The sequence below is a fragment of the Triturus cristatus genome, chromosome 12, assembly GCF_964204655.1.
Source record: "Triturus cristatus chromosome 12, aTriCri1.1, whole genome shotgun sequence".
NCBI classification, from domain to species: domain Eukaryota; kingdom Metazoa; phylum Chordata; class Amphibia; order Caudata; family Salamandridae; genus Triturus; species Triturus cristatus.
Genome location: NC_140595.1, coordinates 179,428,475 through 179,450,352, shown reverse-complemented (window position 1 = coordinate 179,450,352; position 21,878 = coordinate 179,428,475). Strand labels below are relative to the sequence as shown.

General features: G+C 50.5%; 1 protein-coding gene across 10 annotated transcripts in view; it reads left to right on the top strand.

The window, feature by feature from the left end:
- Positions 1-21,878, top strand: part of CNOT1 (CCR4-NOT transcription complex subunit 1) — a 1,579,387-nt gene that overhangs the window by 925,645 nt on the left and 631,864 nt on the right. For all 10 annotated transcript variants that reach the window (XM_085638198.1, XM_085638193.1, XM_085638201.1 and 7 more), the window contains 5 exons: positions 2,677-2,973; positions 3,566-3,706; positions 3,789-3,893; positions 4,097-4,216; positions 16,873-17,064. In XM_085638198.1, coding sequence (XP_085494324.1) covers positions 2,677-2,973; positions 3,566-3,706; positions 3,789-3,893; positions 4,097-4,216; positions 16,873-17,064 — 855 coding nt within the window. The remainder of the gene's footprint in view (positions 1-2,676; positions 2,974-3,565; positions 3,707-3,788; positions 3,894-4,096; positions 4,217-16,872; positions 17,065-21,878) is intronic.

The following is a 21,878-nucleotide window of genomic DNA, read 5'->3' as shown; positions in this document are numbered from 1 at the left end:
GTAGGGCTGGGGCCAAAGCAGTTTGTGTCTTCATCTTCTTAGCAGCTGCTGGGCAGGTCTTCTTTCTTCTAGCTCTTCTTCGGATTTTGGAATCTGGCATCTGGGGAAGGTAGGTTCAGGGTGCCCCTAAATACTAGATTTAGGGGCGTTACAGGTAGGTGAAGGGCAGGGACCAATGGGTCCCTGTCCTGGGGTGGGTACACCCCCTATCCTGGGGTGGGTACACCCCCTATCCTGCCTCTCTCCTGTGGGAGGGGGGCAGTAGCCTAGTCCTGATAGGGTAGGGCTTCCCATCTCCAAGATGGCGAGAGCCCGGAGATGTGCTTCACCTCGCCTCCCCCACCTGAGGGGTGGGGTTGGCAGGCTGGCACATCCCCTGCCCTTATTTGGGGTTTCCGGCCACGCTTCCCGCCAGAGTGGGGGGTTGCAGTGGCCTGGGGAAGCTCACAGAGGCGGCATGTCTTTGAAGCTTCCCCTGCCCATCCTGGGGGAGGAGATTTAGCACCTCGCCCATGATGTGCATTGTTGCAGGCTCAGGAGAGCAGGGGCTCTCCTACCCAGGGGTCTAGCAACATGTCTGCTGTGTGGCAGCCTAGGCAGCCTCAGAACAGACGTGGATTGTAGGTTAGGTTTTAGGGGGCATTTCTAAGATGCCCTCTGGGGTGCTTGGTACATTAAATCCCACACTGGCATCAGTGTGGGTTTAATGTGCTGAGAAGTTTGATGCCAAACTTCTCAGTCTTCAGTGTTGCAATTATGGTGCTGTGGAGTTCGTGTTTGACGAGCTCTCAGCACCATGTACTCTTAAATGGCAGCACTGCACTTAGTGCTCAGGAATGGACCTGGGCACTGTAGGGGCACAGGGCTCCTGCTCCTGTGCCCACACCATTGGCATAGGGCACCCAGCTAGAGGGGTGGCTGATGTATGCCATGGCAGTGTAGGTGATGAGCATGGAACACGGGGATGTGTGCCATGTCGACACTTTGTTTTGTCTTGCACCCAGACACCCAGCCTGCAAGGGCAGTGTGTGTGTGTAAGGGTACAGGGCCTCTCTCAGGGTGGCACAATGAGTGCTGCAGCCCTTAGAGGCCTTCCCTGGTCACAAGGCCCTGGGTACCTGGGGTACCATTTACCAGGGGCTGACATGTGGCCAGGGTTTGCCAATTTGGGTTTTGTGTATTTAGCGAAGGAACATATGCCCTGGCCACCTGATTGGCAAGAGTCCAGGGCACACTCCGTCAAAGTACATTCAGCAATTCAGAAAAAAGTGGGGGCATACCATGCAAGAAAGATAACACTTTCTCATAGTCAGTAAGACCCTGAGGCTGCTGGGCCTCATGGCCTCCTGCATCCTGCTGATCTATCATGCCAGATGGCATATGCGGGCTCTGCAGTGGGACCTGAAGTTCCAGTGGACGCAGTATCTGGGAAACCTGTCCGACTACGTCTAGATCTCGGAGGGCACTGCACAGGACTTGCAGTGGTGGCTCACGGACCTGCGTTTGGTCAGCGGCAGATCCCTCTCCCATCCCCAACCGGAGCACACAGTAGTGACTGACGCGTCCCTCCTGGGATGGGGCGGCCACATGGGAGAGGCGTAGATTAGAGGCCTCTGGTCTCCGGCGGAGTCCAAGCTGCACATCAATCTTTTGGTGCTCAGGGCGATCCTACTGGCATTGAAAGCATTCCTTCCCTCTGTCAAGGGGAGAGTAGTGCAGGTGTTCACAGACAACACCACCGCCATGTGGTACTGAAACAAGCAGGGTGGGTGGGGTTGTGGACCCTTTGTCAGGAGGCTCTACGTCTCTGGACGTTGCTGGAACGTTAAGGCATTTCCTTGGTGGTTCAACACCTGGCAGGTACCCTGAAAGCCATGACAGACTAACTCAGCCGCAGGTGCATGTTGGATCACGAATGGCGTCTTCACTCAGGTGGCGCAAGGTCTCTTTCAGCAGTGGGGAGAACCTTGGTTAGATCTATTCGCCACCAAAGAGAATTACCTTTTTATACAATTGGTCAGGATTTAGTCTGAGTGTGACATCATTTCTTGTCTGATTGTGTACAACAAATTTTTAACACTACCCTCTGATACGCCTGACTGCTTAACCACACTACCCCAAAAGAGTACATTATCTACTCAAGCCTCTGCTATACCTTTTGAGGTCCACTGTACTCTGTGCTCACTATACCTTACTTTGGTATAGTATATTCCAAGCCAACTTCCTACACTTACATACAACAACCAACAACGTTGTCCAGTCCTTGATCTTGCAACTGCTTCTCCCACCATCCATGCTTGTTGTATTAATAGCGTATTTATAAGAAAATGTAAACCTTCCCCCTCCCTAGCCGTCATATTCAGTGTTCCTCCTTCCCTTTTTCTCTCTCGTAGTGATGCACCCTATACCCAACTTTCAGTTTGCTGCACTGGAATGGTATAGAGAAAATACATTCTTGATGTTTACATTAGATGTTAAATGTTTCTCTTGAAGAGTGGAGTGGCCTTTTTGGGCCAGAGTTATTTATTTCATGTTTCAGTAAGACTTCCGCTTGTGGTAGAAAATAATGGATATGATTAACTTTGGCTCTGGTTTTAAGTATAGCTTGTGTGATTCTTAAATTAAGAAATTGTGATGGTGTCTTGTCTTTACTTGAATACATTTTTGCCTGTACAGATTCCCTTGTTTCAAACCCACCCACAGTTGAAGCAATGTGTTCGTCAGGCGATTGAACGTGCTGTGCAGGAGCTTGTCCATCCGGTTGTCGACAGATCCATCAAAATTGCCATGACCACCTGTGAGCAGATTGTCCGAAAGGACTTTGCACTGGATTCAGAGGAGTCACGCATGCGGGTTGCTGCCCATCACATGATGCGAAATCTGACTGCTGGCATGGCTATGATTACTTGTCGAGAGCCTCTGCTCATCAGCATAGCCACCAACCTGAAGAATAGCTTTGCCACAGCTCTGCGGGTAAGTGGCTGTTTTTTTGCGGTTATAAATTTAGTGGGTATTTTCGTTTCCTTACTTTAAGAATGCTTTCCTTATGCTTTCATCTGACTTATTAGCCTGGCTCATGATTTTCAAATGGGACAAAATGGTCCCATATAATGATTGTTCAGTTTTTAGATGCTGACCAGTGTCAAGTATGAGAATTATGCACTTCTCTTTGCAGCCTTTATGATCTGTACAATGCCAATGTAGCTTTTCTTGTACAAGAAGCATAGTTTGTTTTGCATTCCTTGAGCACAGGCCAGAGTGCTTATTCCTTCAGTACAGTCCTGAGGCTGACTAGCCTCCACAGTGCTTGTTTTGTTCTGAAATCTGTTAGATTTGAGATTAGTGGTCCGCCTAATCCATGTGATTGTGCCACTATAGTAGTCTTGTTCAGCCACGTATGAATGCGTCAAACTTTCTGTAATTACCCTAGCATTAAGGAAGACATGCATGTGATGAGCATTGTTTCCAGATTGTGTTATATGCACTTGGTTAATGTCTTGTGCCATGTTATAGAATATATCGTACTATATTAAATCTGGAAATTGGTGTCTCCTCTGATAAACAGGCAGCTTCCCCGCAGCAGCGAGAAATGATGGAGCAGGCAGCTGCACAGCTTGCTCAAGACAACTGTGAGTTGGCATGCTGTTTTATCCAGAAGACTGCAGTCGAGAAGGCAGGCCCAGAAATGGACAAACGATTAGCTACAGTGAGTTCTTTGGTTTCATCTGAGGATTTCCATAATAGAGATGATCACAAATCTCATATCACTTTTTTTCTTTATTATAAAGGAGTTTGAGTTGAGGAAGCATGCGAGGCAAGAGGGGCGTCGATATTGTGATCCTGTGGTGTTAACTTACCAGGCGGAGCGAATGCCTGAACAGATCAGGCTTAAGGTAAGCTTATTTCTCAAATTGTTGTTGTGTAACTGTAATTCAATGTACGTTAGTATCCTCTATTCTGCCCCAGTTGGTCCTAAGTATTTTATGTTCTTCCTCCTCAAGGGACCTATCAGAGGCTGCCTGATGGGGCTGAAGCAAAATAGTGAAGAAGGTGCTAGGGTGTAAAGCAGACTTCATCTCTCTCCTTTCATTCTTAGGTTGGCGGTGTGGACCCTAAACAGCTGGCTGTTTACGAAGAGTTTGCACGCAATGTCCCTGGGTTTTTACCTACCAATGACCTCACACAACCTACTGGATTTTTAGCGCAGCCTATGAAGGTAAAATGAAGTATTCGTTTTCTGTACTACCTCCAACCATCTATTGTACTTTAAAAAAAACATTTTTAACACTTGTAGAACAGCTTCCAACTGCTAGCTGCGTGACAGAAGACAATGTAATTATTTTATTAAGCAATCATTCATCACCCTTGAAAAGATCTGATCATTTTAAATACATAAGTATAGCGTTCTTAGTACCTCAGAATTTCAAATGCATGTTTTAAAAACAAAAAAAAAATCTTTCTTTCATTGAATTAGGAATGTCTTAACTTTAGCGTGGTAAAATACTGGATTTTTGTTCGTTCAGATGTCAAAGTTTTTCTTACAGTGCTTTAGTTGTACTGGGGCTAATTGATAGGTTTCATGTTATGTTCCTCTTGCAACACTGCAATTCTCCAGTATTGGGGTGTCTTTCATAGATTCACATGCTTGAATATTCCCCGTCGTCGGAGTGGGAGTCCCACGGTAAATAATATAGCAATATATACAGCCATAATATATATATATATATATATATATATATATATATATATATATATATATATATATATATATATATATATATATATATATATATATATATATATATATATATATATATATATATATATATATATATATATATATATACATATACATATATATATACATATGTAATCATATAAAACAGAGATATAAGTAAGTAATAACATCAAGAATGTCCCTATATGAAATTTCCATAGAGATACATGGAAAGAGAAAAAAGACATTCGTAGTCTATCTCTGTCATTATGTTAGTCCGAACTCCGGCCAATCAGGCGCCAGCTCCTCTCTAGAACCTTCTCCTCAGAGCTCCTCACCTCAGATTTTCTACCGCACGGCGTGTGAAAGGGAGTCTCCCTGAGCTCTGCTCAGTTTTTTCTCTTCAGGATGACTTCAAGTAAGAAGTCTTTGTTTATCCCTTGTTCTTTTGTGGAAAGCTACGTTATCCTCAGAAGATCCACACAGTAAGTGTATTTACTGTCTTTACCCTACCATGAAGTGGGTGAATATAAATTCTGTAGAATTTTTTCTACAAAAACTCTGAAAGACAGGGAAGGCCGTCTCTTGTTGTGGCTCCAGAGACTTAAGGATAAAGATGAAGTAATTTTCTGAGGTAGAAAACTTTACTTCTGGCCGTTCCCACACAGCCTCAAAACGCAGTAGTGTACAGGAGTTACCTACTCCTTTCCTTAAAAAGAAGAAAATTTCTGATGGATACATCTGCCAGTGGATTCCTCACCTTGTGAATATCCCCTGCGCCAGCAACATTCGGAAACTTTTGTAGCAGTCCACGCCGATGGGGTCGAAGATGACGTCACAGAGGCACGGCTCCGCTCGCGACTCCACTGACGTCACCGGCTCCATAAGAAGACCTCGTCGGCGTGATGACGTCAGTTCCCTTTTTTCCGCGCCGACGACGCCAACGGATTTCGGGAATCGTTACTGGTAGCTTTACCTGTTACTTTGTGTTTATTCCGAAGTTTCTCTGTTTTTCTTCGAGAATGTCGGCAAGGAAGTCTGGTTTCAAGCCTTGTCATGAATGTGGCAAACACATGTCCATTACTGATCCGCATGACGACTGCGTTTGGTGTTTGTCATCGGACCACGATGTTGAAGGATGTTCGTGTTGCAGGAAGATGAGCTCAAAGGCTCTTAAGGAAAGAGAGGCAAAGCTCTTTATCGCCCGGATGAAGAGAAAGGAGAAAAGAGGTAGAAGAAGATCCAGGTCGAGGTCGAGGTCGAGGTCGGCTTCCAAGTCGACGTCGGGACATGCTTCAAAGAGCAAGAAGCATAAGAAGAAAAGGAGGCATTCGTCTCATCACAAGGCCTCGACGTCGAAGTCTAAATCGCCTGCTCGGCGTCGAAGGGAGTCAGTGTCTCCTTCTCCTGTTCCGGCTTCGCCTCCCGTTCCATCTTCTCCTGTGTTTTCTCCGGCTCCGGCTGATTCGCCGGTGCCGGCGTCCTCTCCGGCGCCGATGGCTTCTCCAGGTCCTGCAGGTCCTTCGGCTCCGTCTCCGACTCCGGCCCAGGATGAGGATGATCAGGCTCCGGGTGAGTCTGTGACGCCGCAAGTTCCACCGTCGGCGCCGGCAGGCCCGAGTCCGGTGTTACCTGACCAGTATCCAGCTTTCCCTAATCCAGGTCAGGACCCCTCGCAGTATCTCAATGCGATGTATGGGGTGTTCTCACGGGCCATGTATTCCTCTGGTGCACCTATGGGTCCGATGGGTCCAATGGCTTTTAATCTGGGAGTGCCGCAGGTTTATCCTCAAGCACCGTTTATGCCTTTCTTCCCAGCGGCGCCGTCTTGGCAGATGCCGGCGCCGAAGACATCGACGCCGCTTCCCTCTTCACCGACGCCGACTCGACTTCGTTCGACGCCGGCTGCTCCAGCTGATCCACGTTCGACGCCTCTGCCGGCGCCGTCGGATTCGATCACGGCGCCGCCGACGCCGCAGGTGCGGATCCGTTCCAGGAGAGAGGCGCAGAGAGTGCTGGAGGAGAGGAGCTATCTTATGGATGAGGCTGAAGAGGGAGAATTAGTCGAATCCGATGAGGTGTTTGACGAATTGAAGGAGGCAAGTGGGTTGGATTTGTCTCCGGAGTGGGAGATCACTCCTCCTTCAGATGAACCTTCTAAAGACGTGGCTCCTTATCATGCTGTGATAAGAAAGGCTGCAGAGTTGTTGGACCTTCAATTGCCATCTGTTGAGTTCAAGTCTAACATCTTGACTGAGGTGTTGCACTCACCAACTGCGGTGTCGGAGCCACTGTTGCCTTTTAATGATGCAATATTGGAGCCTGTGTTGGATGTGTGGCGCAAGCCTTTTTCGGCTCCTGCGGTGTCCAAGGTGGTTGCAAGGAGATATAGGGTGGCTCCGGGGGATCCTGAGTTTTTGTCATCACACCCTTCACCTGAAAGTCTGGTCGTTCAGGCTGCTTGTTCTGGGCGTTCAAAAGGTGCGTTTCCTCAGGTCCCAGGGGACAGAGAGGCCAAGAAGGTGGACCAATCGGCCAAGAAAGTCTTTTCTTCAGCCAGTATGGCATTAAAGTCTTCTAATGCGACTTGTTTATTGGGGCGCTATATCCATGCGCTTATGGATTCAGCTAAAAAGTTGGCACCGAAGCTGTCGGAGGTGGATAGGGCAGGCTTCAGTGAAGTACTGTCGGATGCCCAGGCGGCTGCTCGCCAGGTTATACAGAGTGGCTTGGATACAGCAGACTCAGTTGCCAGGGTCATGGGGTCTTCAGTTGCCACCAGGAGGGGAGCATGGCTTAAGTCCTCCGAATTTTCTTCGGATGTCCAGTCGACCTTGTTGGACTTACCTTTTGATGGGTCTGGTCTGTTTGGGAAGAAGGCTGATGCTGCTCTCGAGCGCTTCAAAGAAAGTAAGGCTACGGCTAGGTCGTTGGGCCTTCAATCCCAGCCGAGAGGTACTTTCAAGAAGTACAGAGGTTTTGGAAGGGCGAGTTTTCGTTCTTATAGACCAGCCCAGCAGCAGCAGCAGCAGCAGCAGCAGCAGCAAAGCTCCAAGGGGTATAGAGGAAGGCTTAGGGGTCGCTCACGTGGCCGTCAACTCTCCTCCTCCTCTTCCTCTTCTTCAGCCCCTCCCACCACCGCAAAACAGCCCTAGATTCGACATTCCGGATCATGCTGGTCCTGTGGGGGGCCGGCTTACCCATTTTCTACAGGATTGGGAATCGGTTACTACAGACCTTTGGGTTCTGGATCTTGTAGAAAATGGGTACGCCCTTCCCTTTCGGGAATTCCCTCCAGTTTACCCTCCTTGCCAAGGTGCTTGCTCGGAGGACCACCGTCTTCTCCTGCAGGAAGAAGTCCTGAAGTTGTTTCAGAAAGGGGCGATAGAGGTGGTTCCGGAGCAGGAGAGGGGTCAGGGATGCTACTCCCGGTATTTTCTGATCCCGAAGAAGGACGGCAGATTGCGTCCGATTCTAGACCTCAGAATCCTGAACTTTTACCTGAAACAGGAGAAGTTCAAGATGCTCACCCTTGCGCAGGTTCTTCAGGCGCTGAATCAGGAGGACTGGATGGTGTCGCTCGACTTGCAGGATGCGTATTTTCACATCCCCATCCTGAAGTCGCACAGGAAGTATCTCCGTTTCACGGTAGGGTCGCAACATTATCAGTTTGCGGTCCTTCCGTTTGGTCTTACTTCGGCACCTCGGGTCTTCACAAAGGTGATGGCAGTGGTGGCAGCCCATCTCAGAAGATCGGGAATTTCGGTTTTCCCTTATTTGGACGACTGGCTGATCAAGGCGGAGTCGTCGGAGAAGGTGCTGTGTCATCTGCAGGATACAACTCGGCTGTTGTACAGATTGGGTTTTTCGATCAATGTGCCCAAATCTCACCTGGTGCCCTCTCAGCGCAACCTGTTCATAGGTGCGGTACTGGACACTACTGTGTGTCGAGCATTCCCTCCTCCTCAAAGGATTCTCGACATACAGGAAATGATTCCTTTGTTTTTCAGCGGAGCGGTTGTTCCAGTTCTGAAGGTCCTTCGCCTGCTCGGTCTGTTCGCTTCCTGCATACTGTTGGTCAACCATGCACGCTGGCACATGAGGGCGCTCCAGTGGTGCCTCCGCAAGCAGTGGTATCAGCACAAGGGAGATCTCAGGGAGTCTGTGAGGATCTCCAGAGAAGCTGCAGCGGAGATGTCTTGGTGGAGCGTGGAGGGCAATCTGTCCCAAGGGAAGCCCTTCCATCTACCTCCATCGGTGGCCACGGTGATAACGGATGCATCCACTTTAGGGTGGGGTGCTCATCTGGGGGATCTGGAGATCAAGGGTCTTTGGTCTCCAGAGGAAAGGTTGCTTCACATCAACCTTTTGGAGTTACGGGCGATACGCTTGGCGCTCAAGGCCTTCCTCCCTTCCCTTCGCGGTCAGTCTGTTCAGGTTCTGACGGACAACACTACCGCGATGTGGTATATAAACAAGCAGGGAGGAGTGGGGTCTCTTTGTCTGTGCAGAGAGGCCCTGCGTCTATGGTCCTGGGCTCAGGACCATCGGATTTGTCTGATGGCAAATCATCTGGCCGGGGTGCTGAACGTTCGTGCGGACAGTCTCAGTCGGCAGTTCTCTGCCGACCACGAGTGGAGGCTCCATCCGGAGGTGGTTCGTCACGTCTTTCGGACGTGGGGAACTCCTCGGGTGGATCTGTTTGCCACTTTCGAGAACGCGCACTGCCTGTCGTTCTGCAGTCTCCAGTATCCGATGCAGGGGGCGTTGGGAGACGCGTTTCAGTTGAGTTGGGGCTCTCGACTCCTTTACGCGTTTCCTCCCATACCCTTGATTCCTCGGGTTCTGAGGAAGGTTCGCCAAGACCGGGCCCAAGTTATATTGATCGCCCCGGATTGGCCAAGAAGGGTGTGGTACACAGATCTTCTCCACCTCTCCTCGTGCCCTCCGCTCCGTCTCCCTCTGAGGGCAGACCTCCTCTCGCAGTCGGAGGGGCAGGTTCTACACCCCCACCTCCGGAGCTTACACCTTCATGCCTGGAGATTGAACGGGGCAACCTGAATTCTTTCTCTCTCCCGTCAGATGTGGTGGATGTTATTTTATCGGCCAGGCGACACTCCACCAAATCCATATACTCCTATAGATGGTCTAAATTCGTTCTCTGGTGCGGAGAGAGGTCAATTGATCCCTTGAAGGCTCGTTTGTCTAATATTTTACAGTTTGCCCTTTCACTTGCTCAGCAAGGCTTTGCTGTGGCTACTGTAAAAGGATATTTATCTGCTTTGTCGGCTTTCTTATGCCTGCCGGATCAGCCGTCCTTATTTAAATCACCTATTGTGCTTAGGTTTCTCAAGGGCCTTACGAATAAATTTCCTCCTACTCCCTTTATTGTACCTCAGTGGGACTTAAACCTTGTACTGACTTATCTTATGGGTTCTCCTTTCGAGCCCTTACATAAGTGTCCCTTGAGACTGTTGTCTTTTAAGACGGTTTTCCTCGTTGCAATCACCTCGGCAAGGAGAGTGAGTGAGCTTCAAGCTCTTAGTTCAAAACCCCCATTCTTGACTGTGCATGCTGAACGAATGGTTCTCCGGACCAGGGCTGCGTTTTTGCCTAAGGTGGTAACTCCCTTCCATCTGGGGCAGTCCATTACCCTTCCTACCTTTTATCCTCCCCCTCACCCTTCCAAGGAGGAGGAGAGACTTCACCGCTTGGACCCTAAGAGGGCGGTGAGCTTTTACCTGGACAGGACTAAGGACTACAGGATTGATGACCAGCTCTTTGTGGGCTTTGCTGGCTGCAGAAAGGGTCGTGCGGTGCACAAGCGCACCCTTTCAAGATGGATTGTGCTATGCATCAAGATCTGCTACTCCCTAGCTGGTAAGGAGCCTCCGGAGGGTTTAAGAGCTCATTCCACTAGAGCAAAGTCTTCTACCTCTGCTTTGTCTAGGGGTGTTCCTGTGGAGGACATTTGTAGGGCGGCAACTTGGGCCTCCCTTCACACCTTTGCAAAACATTATTGTTTAGACTCTGAGGTGAGGAGGGACGGACATTTTGCCCGTTCCGTCCTTCAGGATTTTCTGGTATAGGGGGATGGACACCCTCCTCCGGGAGTGGGGACTGCTGTGGAATCTATTCACAAGGTGAGGAATCCACTGGCAGATGTATCCATCAGAAGAACAAGTTACTTACCTTCGGTAACGCTTTTTCTGGTGGATACAGTATCTGCCTGTGGATTCCTCACTGACCCACCCGCCTCCCCGTTGTCCATCCTTCTATACCAGTGACTCTATGACGGTAATTCTATGGATGATTTCAAATGTATTTATGACTGTCAAGGACATTGGGTTATTTCTAGTGCTTTGATGTTTCTTCTCCGCACTGTGTGTGTTGATATGCATATTGTGTACTGTGTATGCTGTTTATGTACATATTGCTGTCAGTCCGTCCGTGTGCCTCGAAGGCACGGAAAAAAGGGGCGGAACTGACGTCATCACGCCGACGAGGTCTTCTTATGGAGCCGGTGACGTCAGTGGAGTCGCGAGCGGAGCCGTGCCTCTGTGACGTCATCTTCGACCCCATCGGCGTGGACTGCTACAAAAGTTTCCGAATGTTGCTGGCGCAGGGGATATTCACAAGGTGAGGAATCCACAGGCAGATACTGTATCCACCAGAAAAAGCGTTACCGAAGGTAAGTAACTTGTTCGTCTCTGACTATGACATCTGCCACTTCTTCTTCTTTGAATACTGCTGTGTCGCCCACGAGACATAGTTCTCAGGCTAGTGATGTTTTCAACTTTCCAATTTTTTCAAAGATGGCTTCATCGTCTACGATGGCTCCGTCGACGGTGGCTCCGTCGACGGTGGCTCCGTCGACGGTGGCTCCGTCGACGGTGGCTCCGTCGACGGTGGCTCCGTCGACGGTGGCTCCGTCGGCAATGAATCTTTCGATGGTGGTTTCTGTCGACGATGGTTCCGTAGACGATTCCGTGTACAAAGATCTCTTCCATAGCCTTCTATGCCTCAGAGCCCGTCGACTGCAGTCTCATCGGTAAAAATAAGGGTTTAAAAAAGACGACTTCTGCACAGAGGTCATTAAAAATCCAAATCTCTTCGACATATACAGCGACTACTTCGTCCTTTGCTGCTGTTCCTTCATTACCATTACCACCGAGTACTTGACAAGAAATGTCGGGTGAGGTTATATCGGTGGAGGATTCCCGCCTTCCTTCACCATTGTTTTACCACTGACTCAGATCAAGATTCAGAAGAAAGTTTAGCTGAATTGGTTGTGACAACTATAATCGGCGGTTTTTTTCCTTTATCACCACAAGTGTCTGTGGTTCCGCTTACTCCAGTGGTGCCAACAACTATATCGGAACCGGTACCGGCTCCAATACTTTCTGTGGTAATACCTACAGTACCGCTGAGACATTCTTCAACTTGGACAGTACCTCCTCATGATACTGAAGAAGAAGAAGAAATTCCTCAGGACAGGGAGGATGGTGAGATTCTCGATGATGGTGGCGATGATGATGATGATGATGATGATGGTATGGCGGAGTGGGATAACTATCATGCCCAAACACCATCTCCCTCTCCGGTGCTACCTGGTGACTCACCACCTGTTGATATGCAAGTTCCACCAGTTAAGGGATAGGACAGCACTAACGTTCAAATTAACGAAGGATTATTTCCTGTACGATTTCAAAGATCAGCCTGTTAAACAAACAGATACAATCCCTATAATCGAATTTATTGGGGAGGAAGGCAAAAAGATTATGGAGGCCTCATAGTCTTCCAGCACGGGTGACTAGATTGGAGAAAAAGGTACAAATCACCATTAGGAGCACCAGCGTGCCTCACTGGTCAAGCGGAGCCAGATTCTGTAGTCACACAGGCAGAGCAACGCCGGGCTAGAAACCCTGCATCTACGATCACTGCACCACCTGATCGTGGTGGATGTCGTTTGGATGCCATAGGGTGAAAATTCTCTTCGATGGCTTCCACCATGGTGAGAGCGGCTAATGCTTTGGCCATCCTGGGTCGTTAGGACCGTCAAGTATGGGCGGATATGTCAACACTAGTTGAGCAACTGCCGGAACCGTCAAAGACCATGGCATATGACGAAGAAGAGGTTTTATTCGGAGATCAGGTGGATGAAGCTCTCCAATCGATAAAGAAAGATACAGATACTGCTCGCTCTCTGGGCACATTGCAATTTTGATTACAACCCTTTCGGGGTGCACGCGGACGCGGCACCTCCTCTAATTTTTGAAGAGGAATCAATCAATATCGACCTTATAACCAGGGTTCAAACCGATATTCCTCTAACCAACAGCAAACTTCTCAACAGCAGTCTTCCAAGACTTATAAAGGAAAATCCTCTTACAAGGGTTACACTCCTAAGAGACATGACTTCCATCAGTCCCAGAAAATTGGAGATCGAATCTATCGGTACTATTTTCAATGGTCCTCCATACAAGGAACCGTTGGGTTTTGGAAATTATAGCAAGAGGTCACACTTTGGAGTTCATCGAATTCCCTCCACCCACACCACCTACCGGACTGCCACCGGCTCATATCAAAGAACTGTTACAACAAGTTCAATTTCTATAACACAAGGGAGCCATAGGAGTAGTACCAAGATTTCAAAAGCGGGAAAGGATTTATTCCCGATTCTTCCTTATCACCAAAAGGAAGGGGGAATGGAAGCCCATTCTAGATCTGAGGGCTCTCAGCAGGTATCTAAAGAAACATTCTTTTCGTAGGCGAACGCATGTAGAGATCTTGCGATTATTTTCACAAGGAGATTTCATGGAAACAATCGACCTCCAAGATGCATATTTACATATCTCCATACTACGACGACATCGGAAATTTCCTCGTTTTCGAGTGGGTCGAGGGGATTTTCCAGTTCAAAGTTTACCATTCGGACTACGCTCGGCCCCTCGAGGGTTTACAAGGGTGCTAGCCCCTGTGGTAGCGTCCTACGTTCCAGGGTGTTCAGATCTTTCCATTTCTGGACGACTATCTCCTAAAATCACAATCGAAAGTTCAACTTCTACAACACACACATCTTTGACAGGAGGTGTTTTCGCGCCTTAGGGCTCTCCATAAATACCACAAAGTCCCATGTACTGCCTTCTCATCGCACGGGTTTTCTGGGAGCAACTTTAGACAGTGTCAGCAAGGGCACTTCTCTCCCAAGACCGTCTTCAAAAAATTCTCCGACTGGTAACCCTTATCATATCAAAAAGACCCGTTTCTGTAAGAATATTGAAGTCCTTTCTGAAAATGGCGTCATCATGCATTGCATTGATCCCTCATTACAGATTACAGACACGCCCCATCCAAGGAGTACTGGATGTCCAAGAACGCCAGGTTACAGGTTCTTTAAACGATGTTGTAAACGTCACAGATCGGATGAAGTTGGCGCAAAGGTGGTGGACGCAACCGTTAAATCTAACGGAAGGCATCTCTCTTCTGACAATGGTACCAGACATGACAATAACAGACGCCTCTCTGGAAGGATGGGGTGCTCATTTGGAGGTTTTATCAATAAAAGGAAAATGGTCAATATGTCAAAAAACCTGGCACTTCTACAGGTTGGATCTCATGGCTATATATTGCTGGCTCTCAAAGCTTTTCATCCTTTAATCCAAGGAGAATCAGTCCTGATAGACTATACAACCTGCATGCACTATATAAACAAGCAGGGCAGGATAAAATCTCCGAAACTGTCTCGACTAGCTCAGTCGATTTGGGATTGGTCTGTCAACCATCGCATCACGATATGCAGCAGTTAATCGACCGGGGGTATCCAATATCCTGGCGGATTCCCTGAGCAGGTCCTCCTCATCGACCCATGAATGGGAGTTGCATCAACCAACTCTAGAGAGGATATTTCAACGATTGGGTCGCCCACAGCTGGATCTCCTTGCCACACTAGAGAACCGGAAATGCCGAGATTACGCAAGCTGGCATCCCCACAAAAGATCTCTGGGCAATGCCTTTTGATGGACTGGTACGATCTGTTTGACTACGTTTTTTCTTCCCCCAATCCCACTCGTACCTCGAGTTTCTGTGGTAGATGCGGAGGCAACCTTGCCATCTACTTCTATAGCTCCCCGTTGGCCTCGGCAGGCATGGTTCTCAGAACTACTCCTACTGTCTCAATGCGAACCAATCATTCTACATCCTCGTGCAGATCTACTCACGATGGACAAGGGGAAAATTTGTCATCCGAATCCCTCCTCACTGAGCTTATCAGCTTGGAACCTGAGCACTGTGAATTTGCCCATTTGGATATTCCACAGGACTGTAGAGACATTTTAGCTCAGGCGAGGGCTCCTTCTACGGTGAAAACGTACAAATTAAAGTGGAAAAGGGTTCCCCACTGGTGTGCATCTAATGGGGTGCACCCGTTTTCACTCCACACCAGAACAATTGTTACCGTTCTTCTTGCATTTAGCTAACTCCGGGTTCTCTCATGCAACCTTTAGGGTTTTTTTCTGGCTGCAATTTTCCGTTTCCGTCAGGATGGTTCAACTTCCCTTTTGTTCTTCAAGGATTATCCATCAATTCGTCTAGGGGTTATTTTGCAAATCTCCTCCATTGTGGCATCTGAACATCGTATTGGCTCAACTATGAGACCACCGTACGAACCGATTCACAAGGTCGAGTTGTAGTATCTAACATGGAAGGTGGCTTTTCTTCGGGCGCTAACGTCTTCACGTCGCGTCCGTGACATTCATGCATTTACAATAAATCCACCTTTTTCCTACAGTTCAAACCAGATTCTGTAGTATTGCGTACAGATCCAAATTTCTTGCTGAAGGTGCCTTCAGACTGTCATATTAACGAACCAGTGATTTTAAGAACTTTCTTTGCTATCCGCAAACTCCTGCGGAGCAGAGATTACATTCCCTGGATGTGAAACGAGGTTTAACATTCTACATCAGCAGAACGGCTGCTTTACGAAGGACTGATCAACTGTTCATAGCTTATGGACGCTTTCACAAAGGTCGTCCAGTGACGAAACCAACTATTGCTCGTTAAGTTTCAGCTGCCATCGTCTTCTGCCATCAAAAGGCAAACAAGCCATTGCAGTCACCAGTGAGGGCTCACTCCACCAGAGCAATGTCTTCCTCAACTGCTTTATTTGCTGGAGTGCCTTTGCATCAGAGCTGCAGAGCAGCTACGTGGTCGAGCAGACACACGTTTACAAGACACTATTGCTTGACAACTTTAAACGAGGAGGATGCTGCAGTTGGGCAGGCAGTGCTTCGCAATCTTTTTAAATAAGATGAGCCTCTTCCTCCCGCCTCCATATTGTTTCCATTTATAATTGACATAATGATGCATTTATACTGTTAGTTATTCAGTACTGTCATATGCATAAGAAGATTGATTGTCATTACAATTTCGAAGCTGTGTGATCATGGAAACAATGATATTGTTACTGCTAGCTATTCTATATTCAAGCATGTGAATCTATGAAAGACACCCCAATACTGGAGAAGAACAATTGTTACTTACCTGTAAACAGGTGGTTCTCCAGTATTGGTGTCTTTTATAGATTCACATGTGACCCTCCCTCCTCCCTTCAGAGGCTCTCTTCTCCTCATACACTCTAAAAGTCACTTTGGTGCTACGAAAATCTGAGGTGAGGAGCTCTGAGGAGAAGGTTCTAGAGAGGAGCTGGCGCCTGATTGGCCGGAGTTCGGACTAACATAATGACAGAGATAGACTACGAATGTCTTTTTTCTCTTTCCATGTATCTCTATGGAAATTTCATATAGGGACATTCTTGATGTTATTACTTACTTATATCTCTGTTTTATATGATTACATATGTGTATATATATGTGTGTGTATATATGTATATATATATATATATATATATATATTATATATATATCTGTATATATATATATCTGTATATATTGCTATATTATTTACCGTGGGACTCCCACTCCGACGACGGGGAATATTCAAGCGTGTGAATCTATGAAAGACACCAATACTGGAGAACCACCTGTTTACAGGTAAGTAACAATTGTTCTTATCTTACCAAATTTGTTATATTAAGTAATTGAGAGCATATAAATGCTTAAAATATTTGCACCTAATTTAAACCCTTTTCTTTACAGCAAGCTTGGGCAACAGATGATGTTGCGCAGATCTATGACAAATGCATCACGGAGTTGGAGCAGAACCTTCATGCAATTCCTACCACCTTGGCTATGAATCCTCAAGTGCAGGCTCTTCGTAGTTTGCTTGAAGCAGTTGTGGTAGCACGCAATTCCCGTGATGCCATCGCAGCACTAGGCTTATTACAGAAGGTTTGTATATTTTAAGAATGGTTTTATTTGCATTATTTTATCATGTACCATTTCTCTTGCTCTTAAAAGGCTGGCTGCAAACCTTAAAAGAAAGTATATATCTGAAAGAAACACGTTAGTTAGATTCCTCACCTTAGAATATCCCCAGGCGTCAGACTGGATCCGGAAGATTTTTCGTCAGCAATACCCCTTGCGCGTCGCTAGGCGTCGTCTGCGGCTCCGCGTCATTCGTCGGCGTCGTGCGCCAGAATGACGTCGTCGGAGTACTTAGACGCCGCCCTCGCGCGCTGACGTCAGTTCTTCTTTTTTCCGCGCCAGTAAGCGCAGATCCGGGAGAGCTACCCCTTTAGTCAATTTTTGACTAACTTTTTGATCCTTTTTGATCCTGTCTATCGACACCGGTGCCGGTAGGATGCCTGGGTTTAAAGCCTGTACGGACTGTAACCGATTGATGTCGGTTACGGACCATCACCGCCGGTGCCTGTACTGTTTGGGCCTCGACCACGACGCGGAGTCGTGCTCGGACTGTAAGGCCCTGACCTCGAAGGCTAGACGGGAGCGGTCCCGTAAGCTTCTCGAGATTCGCCACTCGGCTCCGCGCGCCTCTCGATCCCGGTCCAGGAGGAGGTCCAAGGATCGGTCGCGGAGCCGCAGCCGACGTCACCATCGGTCGTCGGGATCAAAGTCTTCGGGTAAGTCGAAGCATTCCAAGAAGTCCAAGAGGCGACATCGCTCTTCGGACTCCCCTCGCTGGTCGCGCGACTCGGTCGAGGGTCAGGGTGGTTCCACCCCCGCGGCTCCGGCGGAGCCGCAGGGGTGTTTCCACCCCCGCGGCTCCGGCGGAGCCGCAGGGGTGGTTCCACCCCCGCGGCTCCGGCGGAGCCGCAGGCGCCGCGTCCGTCCCCATATCCTTCGGTCCCTGGGACTAACGCGACGCCGGCGGAAGTCAGTGCCTTCCTCTCGGCCATGAGGAACCTGGCTCCGCCGTCGGCGCCCGCTGGTGCGCCTTCGGGCCCCGCGGATCCGACTGGGCTGCCTTGCCAGCCGGCGGCTCCGGCCCCGGCGCCGTTGACGGCTCCGGCCTCGACGCCGCAAGCGCCCGAGGGACCCGTTCTCGAGTCCCCGTCGACGCCGGTCAACCTTGTCACTCCTCCACCGGCGTCGACTCCGGTTCCACCGCCGACGTCGACTCCGCTCGACGCCGTGCCCCAGTTTAGTCCCGGTCCGGGCCCGGCGTCGATGGACGCCGAGATCGACGCTGCTAGAGACACATTTTGTCTACCGCCCGGCTCCGTTACTTTCTCCTCTACAACAGGAGTCGGATGATGGGGACTACTGGGAGGGATCCGAGGATCCTATGGCCCATCAGGCCCAACTGTCCCAGGACTGGGCAGATGAACTGGGGGAGGCCAGTGGTCTGGATACCTCGCCAGACACTGGATTCATCTCTCCTCCGGCTGTGGCTTCGGAGGAGGGTGCTGCTTTCTCCGTGGTGCTGCGCAAGGCGGCCGCAGCCCTTGGGCTCGAGCTACCTGCCGTGGCTGTGAGGACGAACGTCCTCACTGAGGTGCTTCAGTCTGCAGCAAGCTCCACTGAGCCTCTGCTGCCGTTCAATGAAGCCCTCACTGACGTTCTCCAGGGCACCTGGTCCAAGCCCTCCACAGTTCCTCCTGTGGACAGGAACGTTGCCAGGCGCCACCGCCCTGCTCCGGGCGACCCCAGTTTTCTGTCCCAACACCCTACCCCTGAGAGCCTGGTTATCCAGGCCTCCACCTCCCAATCCTCTTTCCCGACCGCCCCGCCGGACCGGGATTCCAAGAGACTGGAGCAGTTTGGCAAGAAACTGTTCTCATCCCTTAGTTTGGGCCTGCGGTCTTTGAACACCGCTTGTCTCTTGGACCGTTATTCCCACTCTCTGTGGGATGCGGTGGAGGACGCGCTGCCCCTGTGTCCGGAGGAGGTCTGGACACGACTTACCCAGGCTCTGGCCGATGGGAGGGATGCCGCGCGACATGCCATATGTTGTGGGCTTGACACCACGGACTCGCTGGGTAGGGCCATTTCCACCACTGTGGCGCTTCGACGTCACGCCTGGCTGCGGTCCACGTCGTTTTCCGGCGATGTCCAGAGCACTCTCATGGACATGCCGTTTGATGGCACTCGCCTGTTTGGCGAGAAGGCGGACAGTGCGCTGAACCGCTTTAAGGGCTCCCGGGCTACGGCCAAGTCCTTGGGCCTCTCGGCCCCGCGGTCGCAATCTTCCGCATTTCGCCCCTTTCGTGGCCAAGGAAGGGGTGCCTCCTCACGTGCGCCTAGCCACCAGCCGCAGAACCAACCTGCGCGCGGTCGTGGTTTCCGCCGAGGCGGATCTGGAGGACGACGAGGTCAGCCCACATCCACCCCGGCAGCATCCGCCTCAAAGCCTTCCTAGTCCGAGCTTTCAGGCCCATTCCACGCCAGTGGGCGGCAGAGTTTGCCATCACCTGCTCCACTGGCGGTCCATCACATCGGACAGGTGGGTGCTGCAAATCGTCCGAAGGGGCTACTCCCTCCCCTTCGAGACGACCCCTCCAGCCATGCCACCGCAGCACCACCGTATCTCGGGGGATCATTTGCATCTTCTCCACGAGGAGGTTTCTGCCCTCTTGGCCAAGGGGGCCGTCGAGCGCGTTCCGAGCCCAGAAGTAGGTCGTGGTTGTTATTCCCACTACTTTCTGGTTCCCAAGAAGGGCAAAGGGGGCCTCCGCCCTATCTTGGACCTTCGGAACGTCAATGCCTTCCTCCGGAAGGAAAGGTTCAAGATGTTGACTTTGGCTCAGGTTCTAGCTGCCCTAGACCCCGGAGACTGGATGGTAGCGTTGGACTTGCAGGACGCATATTTCCACATCCCCGTCCTGCCGGCCCACCGGCGTTACCTGCGGTTCACGGTGGGCCAAGAGCACTTTCAGTTTACCGTGCTCCCCTTCGGCCTCACCAGTGCCCCTCGGGTGTTCACGAAAGTGATGGCGGTGGTCGCAGCTCATCTGCGCAGATCAGGGGTTCCAGTCTTCCCCTATCTCGACGACTGGTTGTTGAAGGCGGGCTCGCCCCAGGCAGTCGTCTCCCACCTCCAGACTACGGCGGATCTCCTGCATTTGCTGGGGTTTTCCATCAACGTGCCGAAGTCACACCTGAGTCCCTCTCAGAAGCTCCTCTTCATCGGAGCGGTTCTCGATTCGGCGCAGTTCCGGGTCTATCCACCGGAACAGCGGGTCCGGGATATACAGGCCCTGATTCCCATCTTTCGGCCTCTATCCTGGGTTTCGGTCAGGCTAGTGTTGCGGCTTCTGGGGCTGATGGCCTCCTGCATCCTACTAGTGCATCACGCCAGGCGGCGCATGCGGGCTCTGCAGTGGGACCTGAAGTTTCAGTGGGCCCAGCATCACGGCAACCTGTCCGACCATGTCTTGATCTCGGAGGGCACTGCACAGCAGTTGCAGTGGTGGCTCACGGACCGCGATTGGGTCATGGGCAGGAGCCTCTCCCTTCCCCAACCGGAGCATGTCGTAGTGACGGATGCGTCCCTCCTGGGATGGGGTGGCCATATGGGAGAGGCGGAGATCAGAGGCCTCTGGTCTCCGGCGGAGTCTCGTCTCCACATCAACCTGTTGGAGTTGAGGGCGATCCGACTTGCACTGAAAGCCTTCCTTCCCTCTGTCAGGGGCAGTGTCGTGCAGGTGTTCACGGACAACACCACCGCCATGTGGTATTGCAACAAACGGGGCGGGGTGGGGTCGTGGACCCTTTGTCAGGAGGCTCTGCGCCTCTGGACGTGGCTGGAACACCAGGGCGTCACCCTAGTGGTTCAACATCTGGCGGGCTCTCTGAACGCCAGAGCGGACGAACTCAGCCGCCGGTGCATGATGGATCACGAATGGCGTCTGAACTCCGAAGTGGCGCAAGGTCTCTTTCAGCAGTGGGGAGAGCCTTGGTTAGATCTATTCGCCACCGAAGAGAACGCGCAATGTCAGCAGTTCTGCGCGTTGGAATTTCCAAGGCGGCACTCGCTCGGCGACACTTTTCGTCACGAGTGGAGTTGTGGTCTGTTGTACGCCTTTCCGCCTATACCACTTCTGCCCAGAGTGCTGAAGAAGATCAGGCACGACCGGGGCCAAGTCATCTTGGTGGCTCCGGATTGGGCACGAAGATACTGGTATCCCGAGCTACTCAGTATGTTGACCGATCCCCCGATACGTCTGCCCCTTCGGGAGGATCTTCTGTCGCAGCAGCAGGGGACGGTCCTCCACCCGAACCTGTCCAGCCTCCACCTCCATGCGTGGAGATTGAGCGGCGGCAGTTGATGCCATTCGACTTGCCTCCTGAAGTCTCTGATATCATTCTGGCAGCCAGGCGTCCCTCCACAAAGACGGTATACGCCTGCCGGTGGAACAAATTTGTGGCATGGTGCACAGCAAAGGCTGTGGATCCCCTTTCCGCCCCTCTTTCTGAGGTTCTCCTCTTTCTTCTTTCTCTGGCCCGGCAGGGCTCTGCCCTGGGCACCCTGAAAGGTTATCTTGCTGCCATCTCTGCCTTCTTGCGGCTTCCTGATCAGCCTTCTCTTTTCAAGTCCCCTGTGGTTACACGCTTTCTAAAAGGCATTACTCACACGTTCCCTCCTGTCCCTTTTGTAATGCCTCAGTGGGACTTGAATCTGGTCTTGACATTCCTGATGTGCGCTCCCTTCGAGCCTCTTCACAATTGTCCTCTTCGTCTTCTGACTCTTACGACTGCTTTTCTGGTAGCCATCACCTCGGCTAGACGGGTGAGTGAGCTCC